Below are 23,051 nucleotides of genomic sequence, written 5' to 3' on the forward strand. Positions count from 1 at the left end.
GAGTTGATCCAACCTTCAGTCTGCAAGTTTGCATCAAAACCATATGCAAATTATATTATTTTTTACTGAGTCTAACTTATGAACATGTGATCTAGTATTGACCTATGTGAAAGGAATCATTTTTTATATATTTTTACAAAATCTAAAATAGTAGTCATCTAAAAAAATAGGAAACTTAATCAATGTGACAAAAACCTTTTGAAGTTGGATACTCCAAGTGTGTTTGAAGAGCAAGCTCTGGGATTTGGAAGGAGTTAAACAAATGGGGCAGTAACTCAGTTGGACTCCATGAAAAGCACACCATGTCCCTCAAAAGGACGTCTGGAGGCTTTCCAGATCTACTTCTGTGATTCATTTAGTCCACTTTATGTTAATTCCATTGTAAATTCCTGCTCACATTGATAGAATTTGTCAACAAGAGATAATCACATTTTTTTGAGCGGGTCATTTGGCTTGAATCTAATATTGACCTTTCTGTGAATCGTCGTTGGACTGCATTAGAGCAGAGCACATTTGAAAGATTGTGTTAACATTATCAAGTGAGACAAAATAGAAGACAGCCCTCACTAAGCCTTGTCTGACAGCGTTATCATGGCGGCTCCAAACAGTGGAGGGCACAATGTAAACAGCTTTTTCCCAAATGCAATAAATCCAGAACCATTTCAAGCAGGAGTGGCAGCTCAGTTTGCATTCTAACAATGACTTTTTTCAACATAAACTCACATGTAAAAAGGCTCTCTTACACTCATGCACACTCTCATTGGGTAAAAGCATACACACCAACAGGCTCACACAAAGAATACATAAACGTACATTCACTTTGTGTGACAGTCCAAACAAAGTAGGGATATCTGCTTCTGTTGCTAGGATACCAGTTCTAATGGCTCCTGTGTAAATCAGGGAGACTGGTGCCTCAGACAACTGTGAAAGAATAACAGAAACTATACCAACAAAGTGGAGGTAACTTTAAATGTAAAGCTGGGGGCAACACATTCATTACGTTTGGTTTACATTCAAAGGAAACAGGAAAGACAAGTCTGACACAGAACCATAAACATTTGTTCCTTAGAGATGGAGGACAAAGTTTTGTTGTTACGCAAACAGAACCAGTTTAGGGAATAATTTTTTTTCTTACCTTAATAGCAAAAGTGTGTGAGCCAAAAGTACAAAGAAAACTACCAAAAACCAATGTATACAGAGATTTATTTTCTATTTTTGACAGTATTCTGGACTGTTAAGGGGAAAACGACTTCTGAAACAATTCTAGAATACTTGATATTAAAATATAAATCAGTTCCTTGTGGTTCTTTTTGAATAAAGTCTCACTCTGATCATCTTTTGATCTGTTGTAAAAGCATTCCCAGTGGTCTTTTGATTATAATTATGCAGTTTTAGCTAAAATTAAAAAAAAAACTGTTGTTTTCAAAGACATGTTTCTGCAGAGCAGCAGTAGTTCATCAGAAATTTACCTCAGTTGTGGGCAGGACTGTGTCCATCTGTTTAAATGCTCTCCCACTAGCTTACAGCCCCTCACACCCCAAACCTAACTTTAGCGGTGCAACAAAAATACCGAGCAATATTGGAGCTATCGAGCCAGATAACAATTCAGACAAGTAAAACAAAGAAAAACTTGGATCTATTTGTCTTCAAGTAGATGCATTAGAATGGAGCAGAGCAAAGTTGTTGCTTGCCACTGTTTTTCCATGTCACGGCTGCAAGCTTTTTGCAATTGCATGATTTCTTTGCTCCCGTTTCATAATTCCTTTTATTATTCATTCATTTTTTACTTAGAAATACAACTTTGAACTAAATTTTCATTATATTTGTCCATCATTACAAAAAAAGCCACAAGAACATGTTAAAAATACTAAAAACACTATTTTTAACGAAGTGGGTCTTTTAAGAAAAGTGTTATTTCAGATATAAATGATGTGTTAGTGCTGGTAAGAATTTGTCTAACGGTAAAAACTGAGGAACAGCAAAAGGAAACCAGTCCCCATTCCCAAACTCCAGGAATAAGATCCAAGAAAAAGTCAGAAAGGCTGAAAAATTATTTAGGAAATGTGGAACACATTTTAAGGTCCAGGAATCCCCAAAGTAGCAGATTTTTGAGATGATAGTTATCTGCGCCTCCACATTTCTGCATGTCCTCATTCCAGAAAAAACTGTTATCATCCTCTTTCCATTCATAATTAACCTAACTCAGGGTTGTGGGAGGCCCAGGCCGATCCTGGCTGTCATCAGTGGTGCAAGGTGTGCAAAGACAAACAACCATGTGAAATTACCACTCAAACTAAACCTGATATTCCTGCAGTGAGATGCGTAAAAAACCATTAGTACATGTTTTTTTCTTGGTGGCAGACATGCTGTTCCTGATGGCTGTTGCTGATCATAGTCATTTAGGCCGAACTGTGATCAATTTTTCTGATCAAAGTTTAGTCAGTATTTATAGAAAGTGGACAGTTTTCTAAAGGCCCTTTCCCTCATATAACACTGTCAAGGACAAAAAAGAACATTGTTACACCACTTTTTAACAGTTTATACTCATGTGTATTAAACAAGCCTAATAAAGATGAAATATTTGGATTCATTTGTCAAAGTTTTGTATTTAAAACTGTATATTTAAGCTGTTATTTAAAATCTAAGAGTTTATGTCAACATGGAAGTGAAGCTTTGGTGCAATTTCAGTAAGGAAGACCTACCTTATTACACAGGGTTGCTGATTACTGCAACACTTTACTGTGAGCTAACATAGAAAGTGCCCACTTTCTCCACAGACAATTACAATCAAGTTCCTCCCTGTGATATGCGGTATTGAACGCGCATTTAGCTCATTCTTGAACGCATGTTTAGCGCTTTCTTGAATGTGCTTATAGTCTACGGTTTACACCAAATGAGTAGGGACTGGATTCTTCTTTTTCTTTTTCTACTGTTTACTAGCGCATGTCAGCACATGGTGTTAAATTTCGAAATGGTGCAGATCTCACAGATCCCGCTCCAGGCTTTTTCTTTCACAGCTCTATTCCAATACATGAAAGACTTGGTGTCCTATGATTCCGGCTGAGCACAAACTGCAATTGTTAATTTCGCCTCCATGATCAGTTTTTCAAACGTAAATAAAAGGGAACGCCATCCATTCGTGAGTACCAAATCCGAGTCCGTGAATGGTAAAAGTTTAACCTGGTTTAACTTTTAACACACATTCATTGTCCGCGGGTTTTGTACATTGAGCCCGAAAACAGTCATCAAAACTTGCATATCGACGCAAGACCAAAATGTGCATTTATATAGACTGTTTACTCGTTTGAACGCCCATTGCAGAAGCTGATATGATGGTAGTTATAGATGTTTGTTTATCCGCAAACCAAAAATTTTCGTCGGCCCTGAGTTTAAGGCCTTTGAGTTTAAGTACTGAATCTCAGATCCTAAAGGAGATTTGGACATTTCTTTGTATTTTAAAGCCTTTTTTTTATATAGTTAAAATTGGATCCTGACCATTTTTTGATGTCAGGAAACTCACTCACAGCATGGCTTAGCATGACTATGAAGCTGTTTCTTTCTTTACACCCTTTTGTTTGACCTCGTTTTAGTTTTGCACATTTCTTCCGGGATGATCTTCAGTTATCATGTAAATATGCTTTCTCTACTTTCCCTTACTCTGTTGCGATGGCGTCAATGCTGTAAGCAGCACATTTGACATGCAGCCAAGAGCAGCTGCAACAGCAAAAACCCCCAATGTGGTCGCTGAGGTGAGCTGCTTCGTTTGACAGACAAAAGACATGTAAAAGAGCAAAGATGGAAGGTGGTTTCACTTTGACAGCAGCTTATTTTCCTATGCAAACACAGAAAAACGATCTGCTTTCTACATCCTGCACTTGAACCAGCTGCACTTATCAACCCCCCCGGTCCATTATCTCTCTGCTTGACAATCAGGGTGTTAATGAGTTAAATTTTCTCAAGGTTTTGGAAAGTCTCAACTGAGGATTTGAACCAATGCTCTCACTGTCTTGGGACAGACACTCTGATGTGAGGCCGTTGCCTTGTTTTTGGTTTGATTTTTCAAACACCTTCAAGCTGTTCATCCTGTAGTTTCAAATATTTGCTGAGAATAATTCATTTCTTTGCTCAGGTTATTGCAACACAGGGCAGGAATAAAATTCCTGATGAAGAGCGTTTTAAACAGACGGTAAACTAGTTTGTTCCTGTCTGCTGTTTCCTGTTGTGGCTCTAACACTTTTCAGACACAAAGCTTAAGCTGAGGTAATACACACTTAAACAGACTAAGTGTGCAGATGTCAAAGGTAAGTGAAGGTCAATAACTAGGCAAAAATATTATTTAATAGACCATTAGACTATTAGTTAAACAAAAAAGCAGGTATACTATGTTGGTAATCCCTTTAAGGGGAAATTAGCCTTAACCTTTTAACATTGGATCTTTAGCTCCTGTGTTTACATTCTTTCGACTGTCATAACTCTTCAACAATTTACGCAATCAGCGTGATTCCTGCAGATTCTGAAGCTGAGAAAAGCAGCTTTATACTGATATGCAACAATTTATAGTCGTTATAGCTATGAACTGGTACTAAATCTGGGTAAAGTATTTATCATTTGGTGTAGCCTCCTTTTAAGCAATGCAATTAAAATAATTTCCTGGAAAAACAAACCTCTTGGACTTGAGCCTCTTTTGAACTAACCGATTCAATTGTTACTGATGTAAAGTGTTGCATAATGGCTTCAGCATCCATTGGAATTATGTTACTTTCGTAAATGGTTGAAGAGTGAAAAGTAGTTTAAAAAGCGTGTGTTACTCTGTTTGTGTAAGCATTCCCAACACTTCCCATCATCCCTTTGTTTACAATCTCCCACTAGCTCACAGCCCCTAAAACTCTCAACCTACCATTAGTAATGCAGCAAAAAATGGTGAGCAATATTGGACAAATTCAGCCGTGAAGTTTTGATCCAGATTCCAGCTCAGACAAGGAAAACAAAGACGTTTATTGAACTATTTGTCTACAGGTGAATGCATCAGAATAGAGCAGAGCAGGGAGCTAGTGGCCTGCCGATTGTAGTTTGTACGTAATAACTACTAGCTTTTTCAAACAGATTTGTGTCATCTGCTTCTTCTTTACAATTGTTTGAATAAAAAATGACTCCAGAATGCCTCGCAGTCTTAGTTTTATGTCCTCCAACAGAAAAATGCCCCAAGAAATAGTTAAAGTTCCACCTCCTCTGGGCTCCATCCCACTGTTTTTATTGACCGTTCTATTTAAACATTTGCACAACAAACACCTGATCTGCTTGAGATGAATAAAGCATAAACATCACTAGTTTGTGGTAATACTCCAGTAATTTGCTAAACGCCTGATAAGTTTAATTCATTGCATATTTGTTCCCAATATCAGTCAGTTAAAAATAACATATAATTGACCTTAGGAACAGTTATTTCAGCATGCGTGTTTGCGGTTTTAATGACATCTCACTTGACATTAAAAGACCTGATTTTCTTCTTGATTTAAGTTTTAGCTGGAACACACAGTTAGAGATCTCTCAGAGGTGATATGAGCAGGCTATAATTACACCAAGGAAATGTTTTCACACAGGAAACCTGACATTTCAGACAAATTAGAAAACGGAACCCTATTGAGGAGACGCAGCTGAGATTCAAATACAGAGTCACAAATATTGGGAAACACACTAATAACCTTATCAAATGCATATGTGTGGATACTGTAACTCTTGTCTTCCATCGAAGGACTGGTGCGAGGAATTATGGCCTTGATTTAGTGTCATCTCTCTGCACTCCTCTGTATGAAGACTCATCACAGTGGACCCCAGAGTTCTGCCCTCTCCAGCCACAAAGTTTACTCACTGATTTGATCCATTTAATGATGAACTATTAAAGCCTTTATATTGGGCAGTTTAACTCTGCAGAAACTCATCTATTGCCAGTTTTTAGCTGTCCATAAAGAAATAAAAGCTTTTATTTTGTTTTTACTTTAAAGACTTCTTGCAATGAAAATGGTGCTTTGAGTGTTTTTAACATATTCATTTTTCTCATGATGGAGGAAACATCTATATATACATAGAGAGAGACAGAAAATTAAGCTCAAAATTACTTTTCTGATTATTTCTTTATTCAAATTGTTCTAAATCAGGAGCAGACGAAAAAAATGATGTTTGAAGAAGAATCCATTTGCGAAATAGAAAATACGCAGGGTGGGCCAGCAGGAGAGTGTGTAAACAAAGAGCTCTCGGCAACTGGGGGGGGAAGGGTGTGTCTGGAGGGTTGCTCCACACCAACAGTCTCTCCCACAAATCAGAGATGACTTTCTAATGAACTTCTGGCACTCTGCAGAAACTATGTCCCAGGACAGCAACGGCTAAAAATGGCTTAATCATAATTAAATGACCACTGGGAACACTTGTATAGATCGAAAGATAATGGAACTTTAATCTTTTTGAAAGGTCTGGATGGCCCAAACACTGGTGACAAAAGGTTTCTTACTTAAATGACTCAATTTAAAAAAAATAGAGAACCTAAATGAAAACCAAAACTATACAAAAGACAAATGAAAATATGTAAAACTTTTTAAAAAGAACAGTGACAAAAAGGTGACCCTGAGCAGATAGAGATGAAGAGAGGAATCTCGATGATCCCCTCAAAATGGGGCAAACATGGGGGGGTCCTACAGGCTTTCCTGACTACCCTCCTCAGACCAGATATGATGAGGGACTCGTCTGATCAGACTGACAAGAGGAGCTTCACACTCAGTGAAACTGACAGGCAGGTTTTGAGCTTCAGGGCAACCTGGTTGTAGATGTCCTTCATTGGGACGGGTGCACAGACATGGTCAAATCTGTCGCTGCAGAGGAATTCCACTGCCAGGTCCTTGAAGGTCCGATCTGTCAATCACAGAAGGGATGATGGGCTTAGAAATGCGCTTTATCAGAATTAAGGAACGCTCTGGAAGCCTGAACCGTCCAACGCGAGGTGTGTTAATTTCTGATAATGCACAAAGGTCATTAACCCGTTTATACTATGGTCACTTACAAAAGAAATGAATATTCAACCAGCTTTTAGTACTTTCAGTCTTGTTATTTTTTCGGCTTGGATCCCTTTTTTCACAAAGGCGGACTAATTGTTGCGTGGTACAGCGGAGCGAGTTGTCGCCGCGCTGCTCTGACCTCTGATCTCAACTACAGCGGCAAAGGAAGGAGATATATGCTGATCACCATGATGGGTTAAATAAAGCATCAGAGGGAAAGTTCACACCTTACCGCTTGTTTTTGTCCAGATGATGAAGTTAAAGTTTGTTTTTAAAGTAGCCAGTGCAGTGATATAGAACATTTACGCTATGTGACCGGAACTTCTTTTTTAGCCGTGCATTATCACGGTGGATTAACACTTTTGAATCCATACCCAACAGCCAATCAGAACCGAGTATTTAAACGGCCCATGGTATTAAAAAATGTTTAGACATCTCTCATTCATATAACTGGACACGTGGTGGACAGGAACTGAAATTATCTACGAAATTCAAATTTGATTTGAAAAAATGTGAAAAACGACAAAGGGTTTGAAATACAAAACCGATTAAAAAGACACAGGAGAAACAAAGATGACCCAACTTAAAGCTACTCTAAGAAAAGCAAACCCATTTCTTTCAAGCCAGATAAGTTTACCTGCAATAAAAAGCAATGTTGAGAGAACTTTACCTTCGGTTCTAAAATAATTCATATTTATTTTAATTTTAAAAGGAAAGCTAAGAGCTGAAATAATAATTTGTTTTTGTTCAATGTAATGACAACAGCTTTTAGTTCAATTAAAGTAAAAATGCAGCCTTCAGGGCATCAACTTTCTGTCAAAACTTAACTTGAAAGCACGTTGTTGGTGTAAGAAGATGCTCGCTGAAAGCTGTTTCATACATGAAAGCAACTGGACAATCCTTTAACACCCCCCACCCCCCTCCCACCTTGTTCTGTGTTGCACCCTGAGCATTTCCACGAAGCTTTACACACTCACTCTTATTTTTGGTACAAATTACACAGCTGTCAGCTGAACCTCCCACCTTGGCAGCTACCACCAAATGAGCTTCTGAACTCCAAGCACCAACAATAAAACAAGCAATTAACAGCCTGCAACTCAAGCCATTTATGCAGAGCAGTGTGAAACAGCTTGATCCCATTTTTCTGAGGTGTGAGAGTTGCCATAAAACGAAAAATTGAGGACACAATCTTCTTTGTGCTAATGTTTGATTTATGCCATATGTGAAGATTATTTGATGCATACAGCTTTTTAAAAGAAATGCTGTGATTTTGACCACATTTTGATGAATCGATGGAGATCCGTGGTGGAAATTCAATTGGAAAAAAAAAGAAATTCCTGAAAACAAACTTAAAAGAACAAACAATTTTTGTGTTAATGTTAAGAAGTAATCTTATAGTGTCATGTTACCTTCACACCGCTCTTGACAACACATGTTCAAGCAGCCACCTCCAATGAAAAGTCTACGTAAACAAACGTTTATGTAGACTTCTCTCTGGCATCCACATGTAGCGTTTTTGGGCTCTGCGGATAAAACGCATTGCAAGTTCAACTTTGACCAATAAGGGACTCTGATTTGTTTGTAATGGATGGCGTCCTCTTTGGTATCGGAATAAAGCTGTGGAAGGAAAAGCATTTCTGAGATTTTCAGCGCTTCAACATTTTGCTCCAAGCCTCGTCCAACTGTAGGTGGGCAGACATGCGCTAATAAACAGTAGAAAAAGAAGAAGAAGCCCCTCCCTGCTTGTCCAGTGTGAACACCATAGGCTAAACGCAAGAATGCGTTCTTGAACACACGTCAAATGTCTGGTGTGTCCGTAGCTGGACAGGTTAGAGTGATTCTGTGCCATCAAGAGGAAGATTAAAGGGATTTTGAGAAAAACTGTAAAGATCAACATCGTGGAATTCTGCCTGAAAGATATTTTTTTACTGGACTTATTCAGTTCAGGTGTTCAAAGTTGCTGTAAAAATGCAAAATACATGCAAGAACACCTTTTAAATATTTTATGTGTCAATATAAAGCCGGAAGACATTTTAAGTTTAAAATGTTCAGTTACTGAATTGTCATTGTCACATGTATAACACAATTTAAAAATTGGATTTTGTCTGATGTTAATTTTTTTGCCAAAAATTCTTGCAATTATATTTCATTTATGCTAAGTAAAGTGGTTATAACGGAGATAAATCATAGGGGGGCATTGCTTTTTGTTTTAACATTGAGTGATAAAAGGTAGAATTTTTAAAGAAAGAAAAAACAATCTTAATAAGAAAACTATAATCAAAACTGAATTTTAGGGGGAAAAATGCAAGTTTGATTTTTCTTTTAAAGTTACCATATTTATGTTAAAAACACACCCTGGTATAATTATTTCTATTTCCAAAAATATGCTGTCTTTTTATAGGCTAGAATTTTTGTAAGGTTGTGTTGCTTTATCTCATTACACTCAAAGTTGCTGTTTTTTTTCCCAGAGAATCTGTAAAATTCCAGAAGCTTCTTGTTTTGCAATTCTGTGGAATAAAGCTGGACGTCAGCAGTTTGTGTTGTGACAATCCACAGGTCTTCCAACCCGGCAGGAACTGTCCAATCACCAGCATCATCAAACAAAGACAAATACGGTGGTGATGATGTTGATATATGCAACAACAAAATGTCATTCAATTTCTTTTAAAGGTTTAAAACCATTCATTGTCATTGTATTCATTGACTATTTTGGTTGTATGTCTCTCTGTTGTTCATGTGTCGTAGAACTAACCTAAGTCCCTCGGGAGCTGATTTTTTAGGTTATTGACCACTCTGAACGTCAGTGAATAAAATTTTAAATGAAATGTGAAATTTGATCTAGCTGCTACCTACCAATGTGATCTTTGTTCTCGGATTGACAGTTTAACATTTCATCCATGAAAATAACAAAACAAAAAAACTGCTGATTCATTCTTCACTCTTGGTCTTATATAATTATTCCTCAGTCTCTTTTTTTATATTCTTCTTTTTCTGGTTCTCAGAAACTATGACTTACAGAAGACCACATGATATTAATCTTCCTTTGTTTTACTCAGCAAGCATTTTAATATGAAAACCCAACTTTTAGTAAATCCATGTTTTCTAACCATGTTGTTTCTGCCCCATTTTTCCACCAAACTGGGCATGATTCCTTTATTCTTTTTAGACTAAGCTTTAATCCTTGGATATCTTCATGAGTTGAGTGTAAAAGTTCTTGCTTTTCCTTCATTCATTCAGTTCACCTTGGTAAAAAAGGGAATATATTTTAAGGTGAGACGACAAAAGTAATTTGCTTTGGTTCAATGTCTCATGATGTAATGTAAAACATAAGAAGCTTTCAGTTTGTGTTTTCCTTTAAAGAATTTGAGATGCCATGTCAGGGTCGACCATGCTACTGTCTTTGCTTTCTGCTGTTTTACTTTCATTTTTAAGCAACTGTCAACGTGGTTAAAGTATAACGTGGTATAACATAACATGTCTCTTTGTGAATTTGGGAGTTATGAGAACATAAGTCATTTTTTTATAGCTGGAAAGAAATTCCGGCGTCAAGAGTTTCAAGTTATACCGTAGGGACTGTGATGCTTACACAGCTGCACGACATCCAGATCCGATCCAACCCAAGTGGTTTAATTAAATGGATTTGGAAAGGAAAGACATAAGGTTAATAATCTTTATGGACAGAGTTTCTAGGTGCAGTCAGGTGCCGGAGGGGGTCTGGTTTGGGAACCATAGGATTTTTCCCTTGCTCTTTGCAGATGATGTTGTCCTGTTGTCTTCCTTAAGCCGGGACCTCCAGCATGCATTATGGCGGTCTGCAGCAGAGTGTGAAACGGCTGGGATGAGGGTCAGCATCGTTAAAGCTGAGGCCATGGTTCTTGACTGGAGAAAGTTAGTTTGCCCTCTCTGGGTGGGTGGAGTGCTCCTGCCCTAGGTGGAAGGATTTAACACTAACTCCCTTGAAAAAGAGATTCTTAATCTCAATGGGACAATTCCTGGGTAAATAAAGGTTAAATAAATAAATATCTTAGGGTCTTGTTCACGAGTGAGCGAAGATCTGAGTGGTGAGATGGACAGGCGGGTTGGTGCAGCGTCCGCTGTTATGTAGTCGCTGTACCGGTTCAATGTGGTGAAGAGAGAGCTGAGCCAGAGAGCAAAGCTCTCAATTTACCGGTTGGTCTTTGTTCCAAAATCCCCTATGGTCATGTCCGAAAGAATGAGGTCCCGGATACAAGCAGCCAAAATGAATTTCCACGGTAAAAATGTAAAATGCACATTTGTAGGTTATCTAAAACATTTTCACAAACCAAATAGCTTTTTTAACCATTCTATTTAAAACTCTAATTTATGAAAAAACGGGTTGGTCTGATTTGTGGTAAACTGGCTGTGAGGAGAGGAAGAAGTGGAGGTTTTGTTCAGTGCATATGAAGTTTTTTCCACTAATCCCCTGAGTCACAGTCTTTTCATGAGGGGAAAATAAATATCGTTGTCTGAGCCTGATCACACAGTGCTGCATCCCAGCGTGATCAAATCCCCCTCCGACCAGCTTTTTCATTGTCAGAGACAAGAGCCTCCTTTGGGTGGAGAAGGGAGGGCTACAGCTGATGGTGGCGGTGCAAAGAGGACACAAGCCGGAAGAGGAGGGAAGAAAGTTGGAAGCTGGGCTAATCCCACACTGTCATTATCTTCACTTCTTAGACACAGTCCGGCAGCATGCTGGTAATGAATGCCATTTCCACGGATTTACACCTGGCCGAGGCGCCTTTTCTGCAATGATTACAGATGCAGAGCCTCCTTGGACACTTAGTGTTAGCTGGAAGGTTGTAGAAAGCAGTTCTGTGTCGCCCTGCATATCTGCAACCTGCAGAAAATGCATCATCTATAACTCAAAACAATGTTTACAGTCAGAGCAGCTCTACTCTGCGAAGAAAAGGAGCACGCAAGGACGCTCGTTTCACAGTCTGTTTGTCTAATTGATTATGATTTTCCCCAGGAGATTGAACATTAATGGAGATATTGTGTTATCTGATAAATAAAGCAAACATCTGCGGCGACACTTTGGCAAACAGGCTCTTTTCTGCCTCCTCTGTTCTCTCCCAAATGCTTCAAAGCTGTCCTTCACGTTAAGTTTAAAGATGCTGACAGGTGGAGGGACAGAGAAAAGCTCCCGTAATCTTTTTTAATACTTGTCAAACATGAAACAAACCTCTATTTAAAATAAATTATTTAAGCCGACTGACCCAAAAAAGTCTCTTCGCCGACAGTGCGCTGAACAGTGCACATAAAAGGCGGTGTGCCCTGCAGCCGCCTGCATGTGTTCTCACACAGGCCCAAACGCACCATTACGAAACTCTCCTGTTTCCCATGTACCTTTGCTGATATCCCACAACTGAATACCAACCAACAAGCCCAAGCTTGTGATGGCGTCCCATTCCCATGTGTCCTCTTCTTGCTTCATCTTCCAAAAGCTGTGGACTTACTGTGATGCACAATGACAACATTAAATCTAAATCCCTGACGTCACTCATTTGAATTCCTTCCTCATTCTTTGACACTTTTCAAGCTAAGACCAGATCACATTTGGATGCTTTTCAGAAAAATGATGCAATTATGCACATTTCTTAACCACAGAGTCCTCTGAAATCTGTCTTCCTGCTCTTCTCCACCCAAGCGGGGCTGTTTTCACTCAGTAATGGAGCTCCCTGCAGACACTTCCCATGCAGCCACCCTGTGAGCACATGAATCATTAGGTTGTCCCGGGACAAGTTTCCAGAAGACTGCGTTCAAAGAGTACACTACGAATGTGTGTTTAATGCAAAAGGTTGCCAAACTAAGTTTTAATCACTACGTACCACAAACGGTTGTGACATCTCTCGTACTTTGATTCCACCCACAAAACGGATGTCAAAGATGAATGTTTGTAAACCTCACATGACTGGTAGCTGTGCGGAAACCCAACCATAATCAGTTAGATGTAAACCACCACGCTAAATTCCCAGTTTTGACACAAACTAGTTTGTACAACCTGCTGCATTTCTTCAAATGACCACCGGAGGCAGGTGTCAACTGACCCCCACATCAAAAAGTCATTGTTTGCACCAAAGATTAGCAAATGGACTGTCAGGCTTGAAGTGAATTTTCAACTTCTGTTTGTGACAACACTGGAGGATATATATAGATATTTTCTTTTCTTTTAATCAGATTTCATCAGAGTTCAAACTTGTGCATATTTAGGGGTGGTTTTTATTTTAATTGGCAGTGGTCTTGGATCTAAAAGGGCCTTTAATTTTTCACATCCCATAATTATCTTTTTTTTCAGAATATTGTTGCTAAACTGTAGTCAACATAGTAGTCAACATACTAGCCTCATGTCAAGCTTCTGTTTTAGTGTGCACAATTCAATAGATGACATCGGAGGAGATCTGTTCAGCTACATGTCCATAGGTAAAAAAACGAACAGTAGTGAAGCATACATAGGGGTGCAACCAATGCAAGCATTTCTTTTAGTCTGACTGCAGGGATTAGGGGAAAAAAGACACTAAGCTTCTGTCTGTCTGTCTGGCAGAATCACACAATGTGGTATTATTAAAAGGAACTGAGCATTATTCCAGAAGTTACATTTCCTGAAAAAATAAAAAATATAACCCACGATGAGGAAGAATAAGATGGCTTAAAAACATAGAATTTACAAAAGTCAGCATGACAGGTGAGGTTTAGTTTTGTTTGTTTTGGTTTTTATTCATTTATTATTTTGGCGCATATTTAAATAAAAAAAATTAAAAAAAAACTTTTTTTAAGAACATAAAGCAGAAACCTTTAGCAGTTCATGGGTTGCTGACAAGAGTTTATTTTTTTTACTTAAATGTGAGCTATAACAGAAATGCACATCTTTGTTAATTGACCACAAAAATGTAAAAATCTATAACTTACTCAACCTTATGCAGTTTTATCAATTCGTCTTGCAGTGATTGTGTAGATTGAGCAGATAATGCTGATGTTCTGCACATACAAGGATCCTTCCTCCATCCTTCCTATTCCAGAATCCAAAAGAGGAATTACTATACGGGATTATTTACAGGATCGGACATCTCCATTACCCATGAATGCTGTAGGTAAGCACAGGTGATCAGAGCAGAATGCCTGCAGCCAAGCAGGTTTTCACCCCAAGTTCCAAGGAAAAGCAGATAAAGACAGAAAAGCAAAGAGAAAAAGTTTTCTTTTATGACGTTTAATTGAAAATGATTGGATTTGTTTTCTTTCCTTCAGTTTTTGAAGAAATCCCATTAGAGTCATAGCGTCATCTTTAATTTTCATGAGGAGAAAGCATCCTAGCAGATTAAAAAGTGGCTCAAACAATAACAACACAAAAACTAACAACAAAAATAGATGCAAACTTTGTATCAGATCCATTTGTTGTGAGCTTTCACTGTAGTGGACGTTAAAATGTACTTTAAGGAACAGGCCAATGTGACTATGAATACTAAAAGATGAATCACATGTGTTGTATTTAGATGAAGGAATGCCTTCAATTGTCAGCTCTTTAAACAGCTCAGAGCATAAAAGTTAGTTTCCTTTTTGAAAAATGTCTTTTTTTCTCCTGCATTCTACCGCTAAAAGATTCCTATATGAGAGACTGTCCTTGGTCATGCGCTGATATTCCAGACACGCAGGCTGGTGCAACTCGTGGTAATGCGTTTTATGGATTGTTGCAGGGCTCTGCATTAACATTAGGTGATAACTTATTTGAGGCGTGTTAACAGAAGAGCTTTGCAGTGTTATAACCCTGCAGATTTTAAAGCAGGCATCAGCTTACTGTCTGGATTCTGCATATCCAACCAACACAGCAGTTTTTGTTCTGTTAGTTCCCCTCGGTGCTTACTGTGGTTCATTTTCAGATCTTTGCAGGTTCCTCTTTTTTTTTGTTGCCAACATTTAATAAGTTTTCTAAGTCTTTTTGTTGAGTAAATTAGACTTTTCTGTAAACTTGCTCTAGTGTACTGGATGCAGTTCCTCCATCAAGCACAACGGACAGTCATATAGGTTAAAGGGTTGAACACTTTAACATATATGACTGCTGTTTCTGCCATGAAGGTGATTTCTTTCTACTGTTGCGTTGTTGTGATGTTCCTTTTCTTTGAATATATATATCCATTCTTTGTCATATAGGGCTTTAAGTTGGGATAGAAGCAGCAAACCTGACAGTCTGGATGTAACTCAAGACAGAGAAGATTGACACTCCCAAATTCACCCATTCAGTCCCACTATAGCTGAAATTGTTGAAATCATTTCTTTTAGCTTCAGTAAGCCCTAAAGGTGTTGTTTTGTCCAGAAAATCCAACTTTTAGAATGAGAGTAGTTTGTTCTTGAATGCCAGAATTTTTTTTTTTTACAAAGTAGTGCTGCAGCTGCAGTGAAGCGCATCAGGTCAAGTGTTAACAGTCTAAGAGGACGGAATGCTGGGATTGAAATCATGCGATTTGACTGGTCCAGATGGGGTACAGCTCTGGCTTTTTCGCTCATGCTTGAGGTGTGAAGCAGATCTTTTCCAGCTGTCTAACGCGGCTCTGACTGCCAGTCCACTGTACCTTGAGTTTTTGTTTGCACAACTTCAAGAGCAAAAGCCAGAACCACATGTCTTACTTGTGGCAGTGTTAAATGCAAACTCAGAATGCTCCAAATGTTGCACTTCTTATAATAACAATTGCAGAGTGGTTTAAAAAAAAAGAAAATTATGATTGTCTTTGATGTTTAAAAAAGTCAAAAGGTTACACCAAAATAAATCGATCTGCAGTCTGGTTTCAAAGACCTTTTCAAATGAAAATTGTGGAGGAATTTATTGAAAACCAGCTCTTTCTCTTTGAGCAAAACTTAAATTTGTGCAAATTTAAGGCTGTTCCTTTGATAACCCACTTCTACTCCCCTACTCCCAACTCCCTCACTTCTACATACACACATCTCTAGTGCCTGCAGACGTTCAGTTTGTATGATCACCTCGTCAATTATTGAAACAAATGTATTGGCGTCCAAACACCTCAGGTTTAGAGACTCATCTGATGAAAATGGCATTTTTTATCATGATCTCGGCACTTTTAATATAATAAAGCTTAAAATGGTAAATTCTCAATTATAGCTTTATGTATCTTTTAGACCCCAGGATGTTTTTAAAATACAGACTTTACAAAGGTGTCTGGATTCAGTTAAGAGCTGGATGAATAACAACTTTCTCCAACTCAATGAAGCCAAAACTGAGGTCCTAGTTTGTGCTCCTGACAGTTGTCGCCCCCAGATAATCCATGAGCTCGGTCCACTTGCTTCTTTTATCAAGTCCTCTGTCAGGAACCTAGGTGTAACATAAACAGGTGACCCCCATTGTGACACACATCTGTGTGGGTTGGCCTATGATTCACAACTTGTCTGATAAAAGTATGAAAATGCACATTTGAAAGCAACAGCCAATTAGTGGGGATTGCTTTTGTTATCATTCTTTTTTCTTTCATGAACAAAGGAAATGATTAATTCCGTCCTTCACAATGGGAATATTCTTTTCCAGAATCCAAACCAAACAACATTAGGATGGGAGGCCTCAGGGTGCAACCATGCAAGCTGTACTGGAAAGTGAGAGGCAGGAACAGGTTTTTAAAAAATCTGACATGCAAAATGTTACTCTTACAGAGCCTGCAGCAGTGCTAATGCGTTCTCTGTACAACAAAGGCTAATCATTTTCAAAGGAATGTGCCTTTCTGTCTGTAAGATATTTACAGCCTATGGACACAACTGATAAGGTAGTCCGGCCCAGTCAGTCTTTGGGTTGGAAACTGCCAAAGTCAGGTGTGACCACCAGGTGCTCCAAGTCCCTGCGGTCACTTTCCTGTCCCAAGCCCAGATTACTGCAGAGGGTTGGGAAAAAGGGCGTCCGCTGTGAAACTATAGCCAATCACACCTTCCAAAGGCAGCGCGATTCGCCATGGAATTCCCTTAGGGGCGAAGCTGGTAGGAAAACAAACACCAACTACAACACCATGCAAGAATCCTCCCAAAAAGTAAATATTTAATGTACTACTCTGTACCAATTAAAATGCCATATCTCAATATGTAACTGTAATGGCACTTTTTTTTGTGTTTTTGGTGTTTTTAACATGTTTTTGATAAATTTTTCTGATGCTGGAGGACACATATAAAGAAAATTCATCTCCAAATTGCATCCACCCATTTTCTTAATTGACTTTATCCCTCTCGGGGACATGGTGTGCCTGGGGGCTGTCATAGCTACTGTTGGGTGAGGGTGGGGTGCACCCTATAGGTTGCAAATGTGTGTTTATAGGGCACCCTATGAATCCCACTCACACCTAGGACACTAAGTAATCAATTCACTTTGAAGCATGTTTTTGGACTGTGTGAGGAAGCTGGAGTGCCCAGAGAAAACCCACACATGTACAAATAGAACATGCAAACAAATTCAATTGAGAAAGGTCCCTGCAAGGATTTGAACTTGAGCCTTCTCACTGTGAGGTGAGAGCGCTAACCACTGTTGCACCGTGCACCCCTTCAAATATCTGAGTATTTCTTTATTCAAATATTGTAAATCGGGAGAAGACAAAAAAAGATAATTTGAAAAAACTAGTTGTGATGCTTAAACTATGATGGATGGGCTCCATTCTGATGCATCCACTTGCAGACCAATAGATCCATGTACGTCTTAGTTTTCCTCAATTGAGCTGGAATCTGGATCAAAACTGTACGACTGGATAGCTCCAATATTGCTCACTATTTTTGTTGCACTGCTAGTGTTAGGTTGGGGGTGTGAGAAGCTGTAAGTAAACATGAGAGCGTGTAAACAGATGGATGATGGGATGTGGGGTGGGGTTGCTCCGCACCAACAGTCCCGCCCACAACTCAGAGGTGAATTTTTAATGAACTACTGCCACTCTGCTAAAACAATGTGCGAGAAAACAACAAAACTTTTTGGTTTTTATCTAAAAACAGCATAAATATAATCAGAAGACCACTGGGAACATAAATCAAAAAATGAAGGAAGTGGGAATTCAAAACCCTGCTGCACAAATTCACACACAAATTTTGCATTAGTGTCCTATTCAGGCTGCTCTGTTCTAATGTTACTGATTCTGACTTGTTTCATTTATTATTATCAAAGTTTCTGTGTCAGACAAAGTGAAGGACATAATACTAATTGTTTTTTTATTGTTTATGTTTACACTATTGTTGTTGTTTCTCTTTCAGCTTTTCCCATCAGGGGTCGCTACAGTGAACGAGTCGCATGGTAAACTTGGCAATGTTTTACACCGGATGCCCTTCCTGATGCAACCCTTTCAAAGCAACCGGGCTTGGGACCAGCACAGAAGTAGAGAAGGGAACCCTGGTTTCACGGACGGAAGGCGCCGCAAACCAGCACGAGCTAAACCAGCTCCTGTTTATGTTTACACTATAATGAACTTTATATTGTAAGTCACAAAAACAATCAATCAAATGCGCTGTTTTTCATTTCCTCCACACCTTTAAATTAAGAAATGATGGGTTTTGACATTTGACAACCTTTTAATCATCGCAGTTTCTTAAGACTCCAGCTAATATTTATCTAACCCTCGACACACGTAGTCACAGGTCCCCTGTTAAACGGAATTAACTTTTGTGGTAATATACTCTAAAATGTGATGTTCATGAGACATGAGGACGCCAGGTCTAAGAAGGTTTAGAACAATCTGCTTTATTTGACCTTTTTAGGTCTAACAATATTCCCAATCACAACCCTTCACAATATAAACTGCAGATTCCAAACAGCCATTTTTGAAGCAAAAAGTCCAAACGTGTCAAGGGTCTGCCGGCTTTTGAACCTGTCTAGTGCAGGCCTCCAAATTTTCCACAAAAAAAGCAAAATAAATAAACTGAAACGCCTGAAATTTGGGATGCTGTTTTAACAGCTCATACAGGGATTTTACCCCAAAAAAACAATTCAACGAATCTTGTGGATAAAACTTTCATTGTTCTTATTAGTACCAAAAACTGCTGCACTGTGGTGCAGTGGTTAGCACTTTTGCCTGGCAGTAAGAAGCCCTTCAAGTCCCAGCTGGGATCTTTCTTTGTGGAGTTTGCATGTTCTCTTCGTGCAGGCAGGGGTTTTCTCCGGGCACTCTGGCTTTCTCCAAAACAGTATCTCCAAAAAATACTGCATAGGTGAATTGATTACTCTAAATGGTCCCTAGGTGTGAATGTGAGTGTGCATGCGTGTGTGATTGTGGCCCTGTGACGGACTGGCAGCCTGTCCAAGGTGGTCACTGCCTTTTTCCAACAAAAGTTAGGCACTGGCAGCCCAGCGACCCCGTAAGGGATAAAACGGGTATAGAAAAGGGATGGATGAAGCCAAAAATGTATGTTTGTAATAAAATGATCTTTTTTTGTCCTTGGATGTGGATTTTCTGTCTTTATTTTACTTTGTCCATTTGAGTATATTTTAAGTATGGTGCTGATGTGTATTTTTTCCAGGCTTTTTAAAGCTTCCCAACTCCAAAATAGTGATCTCACAACAGAAGTTCTACTGTTTGGCGGCACAAAGGAACATCTCAGTACTTTTCCAGTACAGCTGATATTCGATCCTGCCTGACTGCTGCATGCTGAGCGTAAGGAAACTCACTGAGGTCTGGCTCAGGGTGCTTATGCTCTTTCATGTAGCATTGTCATGTTAATGTGATCGGACGCTGGAGATCTTCAAAGCAGGATTATTTTGTACCGCTCTGCTGAATTTACACTTCTGTGAGAGAGGCAAGAATATGAGGATTACTAAAATACATCAAAAAAAGAAATCAATGCATGTGCATGTGGAGAGGTGGGGGTGGAAGACAGTGTTACTTCAGCACTTAAGCTCTGAAACAGCAAATCACAGGAGTTTGCACTCTTTACAAAGGAAGGATGGTTTATGAAGTGGGTCTGGCCTTTCGCATCCTCTGCTTGTAGCCCTGGAGTATAAAGTTCACCATGAGTTACTTTAATGAGAGCAATAGCCTTCACCTAAAATGAGCCATGCAGCAGAAATTTTTGCAGACAAGGATAAAATCAGAAACATCCATATTCAGCTGCAAAGCTCCGTGTAGCATCAGCATGGAGGGACGTCCAATTAAAAGTGAAATAAATTCTCAGATCTACTTTCTTTACATCCTGTTTACAGTGTTTAACAACACAACGCTGTCATGTTTCTGACTCACTCCTAAACTTTTATGACTGACGGAAGTGTCAAAGGTGACTCAGAGGAACTGTGATCCAGTGTGAGGATCAGAAATGTTGGTGAGAACTATCATCCAAACAAAGCAAATAGGGGGAGCGCAAAGAAAAAAAGTGCGGATGTGTGTCTGGATCCGTGATGCGCAATATTTCTCCTTCTCCATGACCAGATCACCCCCTCCAGCTCCCCCTGACGCCTCTCACACGTGCAAGCAGCGCTGCATCCGTTAATAAATACAAGCCCAGCGACGTGAGTCAGCGGGGGGAGGGGCCCCGCAGGCGCTTCCCACAACAGCTGACACTCAAAAAGCAGGAGGAGCGTCCGGAGCGCGCCACACCGTAGAGGCGCGCCGGGGAAGTTGCGTGCAGGTCGGTGGCAAGTTTTGCAGGCTGCGCACTCGAAAGGACGCGCTGCGCAGCCGGATCGCTGACGGAGAGGAGAGCGCTAGGAGATCCACGCGGGCTCCAGAGGGTTGGAGCTGAAGGAGGTGAGAATGATGGCGCGTGGAATGATGGATCAGAGGAGACGGAAGACGCAGTTAACTACGGCAGAAGAGCAGGAGCATCGCAAACGCGCTTTTCTTTTCTGCGTCCTCTAAGATTTTTAGGCTTTATCATCTAAAAATGTGTTGTTGTTTTTTTCAAAATATACATTTTATTGTTTTCTTTATCCATGATCTAGCCTTTGTAATTGATTATTTTTATTTGAAATATGGTCCCATTTGTAGAAACAAAAATTGGGACTAATTCCTAATTTATGGCAAATTTGAAGCAATATTCGGTTGTTATGGCAACTCTAAATGGATGGTTGGTTTGCATCATTAAACATCAAATGACTTTCTTCCTGTTCTCTTACTACCTACTACATGTCCTCTCATCTCTTGCAGCTGCTGCTGCTGGCAGAGAAGAGCCAGCTCTCTGTGCATTTCGCCCATCTCCTCCGGCAGCTGCTTTTTCAATGTTGGATACAGTTTTGCTGCTCCCGTCAGGCTGAAATCATCCAGGGTCAGGACCTCCCTCATGGCAGCCGTGCTCCTCGGGCTGCTGCTTTTTGCGTTGCAGTCCCCTCCCGTGCCCTCCAGGCCGCTGGCTGTTGTGGGGACGTCTCCGCCTCCCACATTCTTGCCAGCTGACAATGGCACCACCAGTCACCCCAACGGGACCCTTCAGCAGCTCCCTCAGATTATAATCATTGGCGTGAGGAAGGGGGGAACTCGGGCGCTTATCGAGATGCTCAGCCTGCACAGCGGGGTGGCAGCGGCTCAGAACGAGGTGCACTTTTTTGACTGGGAGAGCCACTTTCAGAGGGGCCTGCCGTGGTATCTCAGCCAGATGCCTTACTCCTTCCCCGAGCAGCTGACAGTAGAGAAGACGCCAGCGTACTTCACGTCCAGCAAAGTCCCGAAACGGATCCACAGAATGAACCGTGACATCAAACTGCTGCTCATCCTGAGAGACCCCACCGAACGGGTGCTCTCCGACTACACACAGGTTTTCTACAACCGCCTCCAAAAGCACAAGCATTATCAGCCCATCGAGTCGTTGCTGGTAAAGGATGGCGAGATCAACCTGGGATACAAAGCTCTGAACCGCAGCTTGTACTACCGTCACATGCAGAACTGGCTGCAGTTCTTCCCCCTGGAGAGCATTCACGTGGTTGATGGGGACGAGCTGATCAGAGACCCATTACCGGAGATGAAAAAGGTGGAGCGCTTCTTAAAGCTGGAGCCTCAGATAAACACGTCCAATTTCTACTTCAACAAAACAAAGGGATTCTACTGTTTGAGAGACCACGGACGGGAAAGGTGTTTACATGACTCGAAGGGGAGAGCTCACCCGCATGTGGCTCCTGCGGTGCTGCACAAACTCCACCTGTTTTTCCATGAACCCAACAAGAAATTCTTTGAGCTGGTGGGAAGAACGTTCAACTGGAAGTGAACTTCCAGCCTTCCGTGTTGACTCAATCGGGGAAAAGTCGCCACAGACGGTCCGGTTTCCTCATTGAAGATGAAGAAAAGGACACAAAGCTCTTGTCACATTTATTCATAATATATTTTTGTATTTGTTGGTTAGTTTTAGAAGCGTGATCGAGCCAAACATCACATCACACTTAAGATTTTTTGCAAACATTGTTAAAAACACCCCCTCGCCTGTCACCTAAAAACAAAGCTGAGCTAAAACAAGCACTGAGCAGATTTCTGTTATCAATGCTCTTTTTAACATAAAAACTGAATTTGGAGACATTTACCTGCCGTAATCATTTAGGGTGTTTCCCCGTTGGGAAAAGGCCAAGATAAACGCAGTTTTGTTAGTTTTTTTTTTGTTTTCTCATGACTTCTCTATGAATGTGAAAGTGTAAAAATCAGTTATACAATGGGCGTGTCCTGTAAATATTTTTAAGCGAATAATTAATATCTTAATAAAGATGTATTTTATTTTTTAGCATGTCTTTTTCCCCCCTTTTCCGTTGACGTCATCTTTTATTCATCCTCAGTCTGAGGATTTTCCCATGAACAGACTGCTACAGTGTCCAGAACAGGTTATGCAGAATATCTGATGTGCAGTGTCACTTCCACCGTTGCTAGTTTATCATTTCAGATCTTTACAAAGTTGGGTTTCCCGTTTAGCCACCCGCAGCCGACTTTGACTACAACTGCTGTCTGTGGAGCTGACGTCTGCTGTGCTTCAGCTCAGAGCAGCACTCTTCACACGTTAGGATGACATTCTATTATCATAATTCAAGTGGGATTAGGTCAAATTTGAGCTCAATCGGAAGTT

The 23,051-nt window shown here is 40.0% G+C and overlaps 1 protein-coding gene across 1 annotated transcript; it reads left to right on the forward strand.

The window, feature by feature from the left end:
- Nucleotides 1-20,593: 20,593 nt before the first annotated feature.
- Nucleotides 20,594-22,718, forward strand: hs3st1 (heparan sulfate-glucosamine 3-sulfotransferase 1). Its single transcript, XM_004073027.4, has 2 exons — nt 20,594-20,761; nt 21,161-22,718. Exon 2 carries the CDS (start codon nt 21,294-21,296, stop codon nt 22,209-22,211), a length of 918 nt encoding a protein of 305 aa, XP_004073075.1. The 5' UTR covers nt 20,594-20,761; nt 21,161-21,293; the 3' UTR covers nt 22,212-22,718.
- The last annotated feature ends 333 nt before the right edge of the window (nt 22,719-23,051 follow it).

Source organism: Oryzias latipes, chromosome 10 (genome assembly GCF_002234675.1).
Source record: "Oryzias latipes chromosome 10, ASM223467v1".
Lineage (NCBI taxonomy): Eukaryota > Metazoa > Chordata > Actinopteri > Beloniformes > Adrianichthyidae > Oryzias > Oryzias latipes.